This window comes from Stigmatopora argus, chromosome 1, assembly GCF_051989625.1.
Source record: "Stigmatopora argus isolate UIUO_Sarg chromosome 1, RoL_Sarg_1.0, whole genome shotgun sequence".
Lineage (NCBI taxonomy): Eukaryota > Metazoa > Chordata > Actinopteri > Syngnathiformes > Syngnathidae > Stigmatopora > Stigmatopora argus.
Genome location: NC_135387.1, coordinates 12,753,657 through 12,765,458, shown reverse-complemented (window position 1 = coordinate 12,765,458; position 11,802 = coordinate 12,753,657). Strand labels below are relative to the sequence as shown.

The 11,802-nt window shown below is 39.8% G+C and overlaps 1 protein-coding gene across 1 annotated transcript; it reads right to left on the bottom strand.

Moving 5' to 3' along the window:
- Positions 1–217: 217 nt before the first annotated feature.
- LOC144072445 (rho-related GTP-binding protein RhoA-D) lies at positions 218–9,746 on the bottom strand. The gene is made up of 5 exons (XM_077597572.1): positions 9,446–9,746; positions 5,336–5,491; positions 4,468–4,588; positions 1,131–1,261; positions 218–1,057 (listed from the first exon to the last, which is right to left on the bottom strand). Exons 2-5 carry the CDS (start codon positions 5,489–5,491, stop codon positions 884–886), a joined length of 582 nt encoding a protein of 193 aa, XP_077453698.1. The 5' UTR covers positions 9,446–9,746; the 3' UTR covers positions 218–883.
- Between the last annotated feature and the right edge of the window lie 2,056 nt (positions 9,747–11,802).

Here is an 11,802-nt window from a genome sequence, read left to right as displayed (position 1 = left end):
TCTGAGCCTGAATAGTTTTTCGTCTCATTGCCTTAGCAATTGGCTGAGGTTGTCCCGTGCTTACTGCCCAGTTTACTGGTATAGGCTTCAGTGCCCCCGCAACCCTTGTAAAGGATAAACGGTACAGAAAATGAAGGCTTTTTTTCCAATTTTGAACAGAACATGTCCTTCAATTCCAGAACGACTCAGTTGAGATCAATAAAAAGAAGTCTTGTGGTAGATTTTGGTCATTGACATTTTATTTTGGGTGTAACTCTGCTGTCGACCATTGGATAGAAGTACCCATCTGTTAATTTGTAAGCAGAACACTTTGCGTGTTAAATACAGGAGTCGATGCACTTGACAATAGAGTTATGCTTGAATTATTTATCTTTTTTATGTGTTGGAATTATCTTAGAAAAAGGGGAAGTGTTCTTAGCTGTTTAGAGAGCATGCGTAGAGCAATCTAACAGTGTATTTGCCTTATTGCTGGGTAACTCCTACAATGAAAAAGGTCTATATTAATGTCAGGGCTTGTGATGCAGGATGAGATGGTAAAAATAAGCGTTAGACCAGAAAGTGAGAATTCAAGTGGTATCATCAATCATTACGGAGGCAGAAGTGATATATTTGTAAAGTAAATGCACATATAAATACAAACAATGGAATGAGGAAGGGGCATGTCCTCAGCATTGACATTAGGAAGATGGAAAAGAAAAGAAACAGAGGAAAGTCCTACAAAGGCTGATCTTTAGCTGTTACAGGCGTGTCAGTCTTTAATATTGGCTGGCGGCATGGTTGCACGGTCCACGGGAGCCGCTCCACGTCCAGTAGCGTTGTAGAGGCGGATCAGGGGGTATGGGAAGCCCTTCCTCATTTGCCCTCGGGCACCCGATCTGCACTCTCACAGGAGCGTGCAGCCATTCCTCTTCTTGCGCTTGCGGACCTGCAGAGCGGCACGAGTGGCCATCTCGAACACCTCCCGCACGCCATCCTTGGTCTTTGCCGAGCACTCCAGGTACCCGAAAGCGCTGATGCGGTTGGCCATGTCTCTGCCTTCGTCCGACTTGACCGGCTCCTGTGGGTTGGAATATCACGGCAGACGTGAGAATTCGGCCATTTGCCGTCATCAGCAGTTAGTCGGGCTGCACCTGTTTCATCTTAGCCAGCTCTCTGCGCGTGTTCTCGTCGTTCCGGAGGTCCTTCTTGTTGCCCACCAGGATGATGGGGACATTGGGACAAAAATGCTTCACTTCAGGGGTCCATTTTTCTGGAATGTTCTCTACCAGAAGGGGAAACCAAAGCCACTAATGTTAGCATTCAGGATAAAGATCTGCTGAAGTTTTAAGAATTACTGTGGCATTACATGCGTGTGGAAGCACACAAACTCCCAAAATGTAATCATTTACAATGTGTTTGTTGCATGTACAGACACTCCTCAACTTACGAACGCAATTGGTTCCGAGCGATTGTTCATAAGTTGAATTTGTTTGTAAGTTGATTTAGTGCTATATTTTGTATTATAATTTATGTTTAAGGCCTATATAAGTATATTGAAGGTTTATATAAGTGCATTTGTATGTTTAAGGCTTGTATAAGTAACACGCATTGGTTTGTACTGAAAAAAAAAACATTTAATAAAATGGAGAGAATATGTACAGTACTGGAGAGAGATAGATTTATGTATTAGAAACTGGCCAAAAGAAGCGACCTAATGACGATTGCACAGTTTTCTTCTTTTTTTCATCATAAATGATGCAGTAGCACTGTATGGCATCATTCAATTGATTTGCAAACTTTGTGCAACGTTCAATATTTGGGTCCTGCTGCTCGATCTTTCTGTTTATAAATGGTACTGAATGTGCAACGCTCACCACTTTCTGACGCGCATCAAGCTTCGTTATTATTGCCACTCGTTTCAAATGAAATGGCTTGCCTCTTCCTTGCAACTCCCTCAATAGAAGCCTTTAGCTTTTTACCAACCATATTCAATATTGGATGCATGAGATATTTAATGATACAAATGAAAAAGGTTCTTTGCACACTGGAGATACATTCACGCACTTCCGCATTGCAACGAAGAAGGTAGATGCTGGGTGAGCTGAGCTCTCACAGCGCCAGGCGTCGGTATTAGCGGCGGAAAGAAGTACTACTCCGAAAAAGACGCGAAATACAAAATTGGACTTGCGAACATTTTTGGACTTAAACGCAATTTGCAGACATGTTCGTATGTACCGTTGTTCGTAAGTTGAATGTTCGTAAGTAGGGGAGCGTCTGTATTCATTCTTTAGAGGAAAAAAAAAATTCTCTATTTCAAAGAAAAATGCTTTTGACACTTTGATGACCTTTTGGAGGACTTTTGGACCTGTTGTCAATTACTGCACAGTGGAACCTCGACATACGAGCATTTCGAGATACGAGTAAAATTTCGAGCAAATAATTATCTCTAGATACGAGACAAATTTCGAGATACGAGAAAGCCAGGTGGCCAAGACATGAGAGGCTGTTTATGATTTTAGCGCAGTGTTTTTTTTTGCAGAATCTCTTTCGTGTATAACATATCTACGAGCACTGGACGGAGCGTTGCATTTTTTTCAGTGTTTTTTTCCGTCACTCAGCGCGAATGGCGGAGCGATCGCTAATACGAGTATATATTATTTCTCGTTGGCTGCTCATAAGAACATGAGGGGCACTGTCTCTCTCCCCGCAACTCCCTCGTGTAATGTCTCTGGTCGCAACTCCCTCTTTGTAATGTCTCTGCGAGCACTGGGCGGAGCGTTGCATTTTTTCAGTGTTTTTCCCCCCCTTAGCCTGTTAGCTCCCGTTGGCGGAGCGATCGCTAATACAAGACTACTTCTCGTTGGCAAGTGGTCGTGCGTCATCCTATTGTGAGGACATTTGTGTGCATCATTTTCGTAATATTTTGAAGGGAATACAAAAGCAAACAGCCCATGGATAGTGAAAGTCAGGGTGGAGGCGGGGCAAATACTAGAGCCAAACCGGGAGAAGAAAGATATCAAACTTTAATACAAAATTAGAATTAAGTTTAGTGTAAGGTTAGATTAAATTTATTTTGGAGTGTCTGCATCGTAATCCAAGTTCATTTAAATTTGTTTATGTTATGAAACGAGCGTGTTGCCGTGCAAAAAGCGCCCACCCCCTCTCTCCCCCTTCGAAATCCGTATAATTTTAGTACTATTAAACACATTTTAGTAATATTAAACCACTAGTTATGTGCTACTTTATTAATAGATGGCGAATTAAAAGAAATTAAAAAAAAATCCAATCCAATATCCTGTTTTTGGTGTTTTTTCAGAGGATTGGAACGAATTAATTTGTTTTTAGTTCATTTCAATGGGAAACGTTCGTTCGAGTTACGAGTATATCGACATTCGAGCTCAGTCCCGGAACAAATTAAGCTCGTATCTCGAGGTACCACTGTATTTCTTTTGGTTGGAACATTTTGAGAAAAATAATATAATTTTGTTACTTTAATGCAAGCGTTGGGAATCTGTTTGACAGAGAGAGCCATAAACAATTCACATTTTTATGAGCCATATGATGAAGTAAAAATAAATGAACATGTAGGCATTTTTTGTCATTTCTTCACTTTTGAAGTACAGAAATGTCTGGATTCTTTTGACAACATTGTTACACTGTTGCTTATCAATGATAGAATGCATGCAGAAGAGTCTAAAGGGAAAAAAATAATTATGATTAAAGCAGCGCCTCAGTGCTGACGTGACCCTATTGGTGCGTTCGGGACTCAGCTCTCTCACCAGCGGTTTCCATAATTTAGTTCACAGGTTAGCGCAGAGCCATATGCACCCATCAAAAAAAGCCACATATGGCTCCCGAGCCATATGTTACCTACCCCTGCTTTAATGATGGATACTAATAAACGGAACATCATCATTCAATCAAATCAAACAGTAATCTGTCTTCAACGTGCCCCTGTACTGTAAGGCGCATTTAAAATCTTTTTTTTTTCCCCTCGCTAAAAATTGATTAGCTGCGTTCTTCGCAATACGTATGAATTTTGTTTGTACTCAATCACCCTAACACTACTTGTGGTAGCAGCATTTATTAAAACAATAAATAAAACAAAGCAAATCCTAAATGAAATAATTATTAGTGTTAAAAAAGATTAAGAACAAATACATTTATAATGGTCGTTTTTGTTTCCACCTCTAATAAAAAACTGGTATATTGAGGAATAGTAGTGAATGCCAGCTTTTTTCCCTTATAAGGAAAACGTCGCCACTTCCTCCTTAGTCTGGTCACATAGAAACACGGAGAGGTCACTGACCCTCCGCTAACGTGTGGAGTTATGGAATACCAACACGGCGTGGGAAAGAACACAATGCATGGTTGTTATTCATAACATCCTCAAAAAAATATAATACAGAATGAAAGCACAATATCTAACCATCTGAATGGCAGCCACAGAATATCCTTACATTGTCAAGTGCATGCTTTGACACTTACCAAGACTGTCGGGGCTGTCTATGGAGAAACACATTAGGATAACGTCTGTGTCGGGATAGGAAAGAGGCCTCAATCTGTCGTAGTCTTCCTGACCTGCCGTGTCCCACAGTGCCAGTTCCACCTGCCGTCGGGGCCACAAAAGCAGGTCAGTGGTTGTCAAAAATAGGCGGGAGGACGTCCTTCCTGCTGCCTTCTCTGCCGGAAGATGCCCGACTTCACGCTCTGAGCCTGACTACGTGACACTTATTTTTAGCCGGCTTGGTCGCATTTCTTGATGGCTTTTACAAGGAGTTAATGAGTAAACTGGTCCAGCATATTCTATACAAATAAAAAAAAAATGGTTTTAACTATTTTTGCTCTTTATTTATTCACTGTTTCACTTATTCATTTGCCCATTTATTTGTCTATTAATAATCACTGGCCTCTGTTGTTCTTAGCACTGTCCTTGAGATGTTCTTTTTTTAATATTATTATTATTTTTTTTTTGTTCTTGCCAAACAAATACATTCCAATTTGGAATTTTGGCTGTTAGATGTCTCTTGTGAGTGGGGTTGGTCCCTACTCCTTCATCCATTCTAAATAGACACAGAGCGTACTTTCAATGTGAAGAGCTTCATTTAAATCCAACTCCCAGTTATCTGACGCCTGATGTTGAGGAGCAGGAAGCAGGAACAGGAAGTACGACATTAGTCATTTTATACAAAGGGTAGGGGGAGGGGGATTTCCATGACTGCACAGGAAGGTGGCATTGGTCCATTTCCTGTTATTGAATCATGTGGAGGGGCGGCATTGCAAAGAAAAGTCCCCAGCTTTTACCCCTTTTTTACTTCTTGCCATCCAAGCATGCGGAAGGCTCAAACAAGTGTACCTGTTTGCCGTCCACTTCGATGTCAGCGATGTAGTTCTCAAACACAGTGGGGACATAGACCTCTGGGAACTGGTCCTTACTGAAGACGATGAGTAGACAGGTCTTCCCGCAGGCGCCATCCCCAACGATGACCAACTTCTTCCTGATGGCTGCCATCTGCAAACACAAAAGTTTAATTTAAATAAAGTGTGATTACAACACGTGAGGCAAACTTTCCTCCCTCGTCCTGGCTCGTGTTCTATTCGGGATGCCCGCTGGAAAAATTATAGGTGGGAATGGAACAGGAGGTGGGAGGAGGCGGGCAATTCAAAGGGGGGGAAGGTTTTATCTCGAACTTTTTAGTTGATCTGAGGAATGTACCAGTGCTGTCCAAAGATCCACGAGTCACATGACAGCCTCAGCAATCCCAGGCACAAGGGTATAACTACAACTGTTAAACAGTGCTGACCCATAAGAGGCGAGGTGCCACATCGTGGTCACGAGACTCCATTCTCAAGATAAATGATCACATCTTACATAATACGTGACTGTGACAGCCTGTTTAAGTCCAAAAGTGCAAGGTTCCCATACTAGGTACATGCAGGCACACTGGTATTGATTTTTTTTCCAACTCCTCTCCTTATTCCTTCTCCTACAAATCGCTAACAAAACTGGTTGCATCGAACCAACGGGCTATCACTCTTTTCACTCCAGGTGTGTATCTTGGAAATAAAGTGCATTTAAGAAAGAAATTACCCATGGTTGTTGACAAGAATGACTTTCTGACTGCTAGGCCTGAGGGCTTTTAAGATTTTAGATTTAAACAAACAAAAAACTCTCAATTACTTTGATCATGCCTTGGCATATTTAATCAGTAAAATGTGATAAAAATGCAACCTGACTATAGTTTGGCAAATAGGGACCAACAGTCCAATGTTGATGTTTTTCCAAGCCACTGATTACACTACAGCTGAGGTCTGCATTGGGGAGGTCCTTATACAGATGTGTTTTGACCAATACTATTTTTTATTTTGGTCTCCAAAATTAACTGTACTGCTACTGTACTGGATTTTCCTTTCCTTTATTTATTATTGACTGAATTTGTTTGCAATTTTGGCTTTACTGCTTCAAATATTGACCGTGAGAAGGCTTGTTTGAGAGAGGCAAGGTGATATTATGATACGATCTACTTAATATAGAACTCAAAATATAATTGGTAGTTTTAGTTTCAAGCAAAGATTATAATCTTTCTCTGGCCAGAATACCCAGCCTTGCAGTCAACAGCAAACCATCAGACCAAAATAATCAAAATCTTCCCAATTTACAAAGAGAAAAAGAATAAAATAGAAACTGAAAACAGTCAATGGTGGAGTGCTGAAAACAGGCTACATACAGCATTCCTCAATGATTAATAATGGGCCACTGAATACTCACACACACACACCCCAGTGGGACTGCGTAAAAATGTCAGATGACAAAGTAGGAGGAATGTCTAACCCACTTTAACGCGCACCACGTACACTTCACTCATACATAACACTCCACCTGGCCCAGGGAAACCTTCACTTTCTCTTGCTTAACACTGACGAGCAGTTGCGAGTAAACAGAAGATAACCTGCCGAGCTTTACGCTTACCGGAAGTGAGCAGAAAACAAAAATGGGGGTTACATTCAGAACGAAATAAAGCATTGCAAGCACTGTTGTCCAAATCAGTTTGAGACGGGATATAAAACAACTTGAATGTGTGTCTCTCAGTGGAAAGAATCTTGTTTGTGTTGCTGTATTCTTAATTGCACACTGCATTATCAATCATATAAAGACACATTGTTGCAGGAATGATTTTGTTTAGGACAGAAGCAAGAGAATGTGAAATGACGAACGCCTAAGACCAAACATGATTTCACTATCATCTTCTTGCATTGTGTTGCAGGCCTGTTAAGAAGACCACGCAATAATAGTAAACCATGTAATCCACTTGAGCATTTGTGGTATGGAGATGCATTGTGCCACATGTCGTATTTGCCACCGCATCAGATTGGAGCCGTGCATGCTCGTGTTTGTCCTAATTTATGCAAGGTCGTTATAAAAGTAACAACTTATTTAATTCTGAATTAGGCATTCATGCATTCAAAAGTATGAAATGTAAAAATTGCAAATCGAAAGTTAATTGAAATGTTTGTCAGCAAAATCAAATAGAAATTATCAATTATTATTATATATTATTTCCCAGGGTCAAAGAAATATGCAATTTGCATACTAAAACTCTTAATGCAACTGTCTAATATGGTGTTTTACAAGTGTAATCAGTTGATTGCTCTTAGGTGCTGCTTGTTTTAGCAGAAACCTGATTGGTTAAAACAAAAACAAGACACATAGTAGCCCTGGAAGACCGCTTTGGAAACCCCTGCTTAAAATGATAGCCTGTCAATAATGTCCCTTTATCTTTTATAAAATGTTGTTAGTTCCTCATTCTCACCAGGAAATGGAAATGGTATAGTCATCTGACAGTGAATATAACTAGCAAATGAATAATGAAACTTTGACAGAAAAATGACCCAGAAGAAAACTACTAATTGATTCACAATTTAAACCACAGCGAAGTGGATAGCACCTCCACCTGACAGTTATGAGAGTGAGGGTATACTGGTGGCTTGCAGCCTTTCTGTGTGGAGGTCATTGATTCTCCCTGTGCCTGCGTGGGTTTTCTCCAGGTACTCCAGTTTCCTCCCACATCCAAAAAACATGCATGGCAGGCTGCGTGCCTGCATTTTTTATAGTCCCCTGGCAACCAACAGTGATGGGCTCCAGCATGTTTTTTTTTCTGGGCCGCATAAGCAATAAGCATGGATGCAGTTCGGCCCCACTACAAATCAACAGAAATTGTCTTGCTTTTTGGGACTTCATGCTCCAACAAGTACAGATACTCAACAGGAAACACTGCCAGAGGTTTTTACTCATATATGACTGATATTTATAAGGGAGATTTTAGTCACCGTCGCAGATGCAGTGAGAGAGACCCATCATGTCCTTCTGTTCCATTTAAAGCCATGTCCCCTTTATAAATGAAAACTGGCTTAGATGGAGAATCCTTTGAATGGAAAATTCCTCATATTATTCTTACAATAGATCCTGACTTGTTAGGAAACCTCCTCTTGATAAGACAACACCACACAGTTCCTACGGGTCTCATCTCATTATCAATCTCAGTACAATGACAATAAAAGCATTCAATAACTGAAATGTTGTTGAGTGATGATTGAGAACGTTCAATGGGAGAGAAACAGATTATGATAGCAAACCACAGTAGAACAAAAAAGTTAGGAACTGGTCCTTAAACCTAGGTCATGATGATGCCCTGGATATAGTGTTCCACATGTTGACCTCATTAACAGTAGAAGAGAAGCCCTCACAGAGATCAACACTATAGGATCTAGTTATAATGTTGGAATGTATTGTGTTGGTGGCTTTCTGGTTGAATGTGTGGGATGGTGGCGGGGTTGCCACCGATTCAGATACTACTACATAGGGCAAATCTTTTTTTCCTTTTTTTCGCCCATGGAAATGCATACCGAGAGACGAATATAAGATCCATGAAAACACAAGGTTCTGCTCAAATGGAATCGAGCAGCACAACAAGGGTGTGGTGGCTCAGATTCCTCCGGAGAAACATTTCCAACTAGCCTCTCGCTCCTGACACAAGCAGTCACCTTGATTTCTTTTTTTAACCTCTGCACAATTCGCCATAATACAAAAAGAGCAAAAATACTGTGGACGTGTATACCAGAGGAAATACACATGAAGAGCCCAAACTTGAACTTTTCATTCCGATGACGTCATCCGAAGCGAAACACCGTTAGAACTGCGTTCCTTGGTTTAAGGTTCTGCTTCAAAAATCTCTTTCCTCGTCAAAGAAAACCTTATTTGATGCAGGGACCTTAGTTTCGTGCTACAATCCGGAAATCTTCAAGTGATCGGGAACGGATGGGTGGCAAACTTGGACGAAAGTAACATGTTTCAACAAGTCAGTGAGCTGTTGCTAGTTAGCTAAGCTAAGAGAGCAATGCTACTGAAACTTTCAGGTCAACTTTGATGCCTAACGCGGGACATTTGAAGGGATGCTTGTTTGCCTACCTTGGCTGATAAAGACTTTCAAAAACTGAGGACCTCCGTGTTTCCTTCACACACCCTCTCCGGGCTCGAAGCAGAAGCAGTTGAATGAAGCGAACCAGCTGAGAAGACGGAACCAGACTCAAACCTCCCAGACAGATACGTTCAAGTGCTGCTCGTAAAACTAAAAGTAATGGCAAGTCTGCTCATTCAGTAAGCGAAACAATTTGGTGGATGGCTTAAACTTGAGTTTTATCAGTACATTATCTTTCTACTTTTTTAATTGAAGTATTACTTTTCATGCAACCCGGGGTGTTTTAATGGGCTTCATTATAGAGCCTCAGAAGTGGCAAAAATCGGGGTATGTGAATGCAACTTGATTACGATTTTCAAGGCATGAACGCTATTGGTTAACATGATTTTACTGCTCCAATTACCTCCACCCTATTACGGTTAAACGCTGACGTCACTTATTTGGTTTTAAATGAACACTTGTGAGCTGACTAACATCCAGCCGATAAAGAAAATGCCTTTTTGTTTTGTTCTCACATTTTTAAACATCTCTACTTATTTTTAAAGATAATTATTCATTACATTTTATATAGTAGTTTTACCACTCTAACGAAAAGACAATAAATTAATATTTTCCATAATTAGAAGTTTTTCTTTCCATTAGATATTTGATCAGTAACATGGTAATAACCAATCCAACTATTAGTGCCAAAGATCAATGTGATAATGTTAGTGTGCACGTTTGCGGGTAGTAGACAATTTCTAACATTGAGTTGTTTATGCATTCATTCATTTTATGAACCGCTTTATCCTCCTAACGGTCAGGGTGCTGGAGCCTAACATTGAGTTGTGTGTTCATTAAATTCTTTGTTTATTTTAAATAAAGGTTTATCACGAGTACTGTCAAATAGTTGATAGATTTACACAGACAGTGCGTGTGGTTGGTGTTTAGGCTTTCCTGCTTCTGTTTTTAATGGGAGCATAAAGAAGTGCACCACGTGCACAGGCTGCTGAATTATGGATACCATAATTAAGCAAGAACCAAAATGCAAAACATTAATCAATATCATCTTCTGTGAGATATGCTGTTTTGTGAAAAATAATGGTTCAAATATAGCTAATATGTTTCAGAGTTGTAAAAAAAAAACCCATCAAAATTTCTTTGCTTTTTTCATTCATTTAGCTGAAAAGTAGGCTGATTTTGTAACATTGGCAAATATCATACATAGTTGTCCGTTAAATCAATATTGTGTAATCATGAAATTGATGAAATATAGACTATTGAAGCCAGTAATTGTTTTATTTTTTAAGTACAGATTTGACATTGACAGCATCAACTTGATGTTCACCTTTGACCTTTGAGGGTATATCTATTTTTCAGCCACATTGATTGTGTGTGTGTGTGTGGGGGGGGGGGTTAAAGGCAATGGGTTATTTTGGGTGGTGTGTATGTGTGTGTGTTTTATTTTTCCGCTTAAAATGGAAGCCTTGGCTCAAAGGAAGTTTATGCTGTGGGCTGGTCATGACCTCATGTCACCCAAAGGCGATAGATAGCACTATTAAATATTTGGGAGAGCATAGCGCCTACCATTGGTGTGTTTAATTCATGGAAAAGGTTATCTTTTTGCACTTTTAATTTTAAATCCATTTAATTTTCGAGAACTATTTGGTGTATGAGCATTTTTTTTTACATATAATATGTAATATTTAACTTCTAAGTGTTTGGAATAAATTATCCAATATTTAAGTATCACTTTGTTCTATCAACTTAATCTATTTTATCATCTATATTTTATGTCGGTGCCTATGTTTGACCGGCATAATGTTATAGTGGATTACTAATAACATGATTAGTGCAGTGGGTTTATTTATTTATTTTTTTGGAGGACCACTGCCCTCTTTATTCCAGAAGAGGGCACTGGCGTACAAGGTGACATTTCACAGCACTAAAACTGTTGTGGTTGCAAACATATAGTAACTCATTTCAGTTTAGAAAGTGTTTTATGAGGACTCATTAAAAACAGTTAACGTCCAATGAACTATTGCAAAGTATTTTTCATGTCCCTTTGGTTCCCCAGAGGATACTTTGAAGATTTTACACAAGACCTAAATGAAATAAAAAGAGTTGTATTTCTTCCTAAAATTGACATTTATCGCCAGTGTCATTTTCCTACTCCTACTCATGCCCAGAGCAGATATTCCCTGCCAAAACAGTGCTATCAGTAGCACAAAATGTAGGCCCATGGATTTCTTCTTTCGAAAATGTCTTTCATCTTGCTTCCCTCTGGGTGTCTTCTTTCCTCAGCAAGCGAGTTGAGTAAAAGACCCTTCTGAAAACGAAGAAAGATCGGATCAGAATTCCCCTGCTC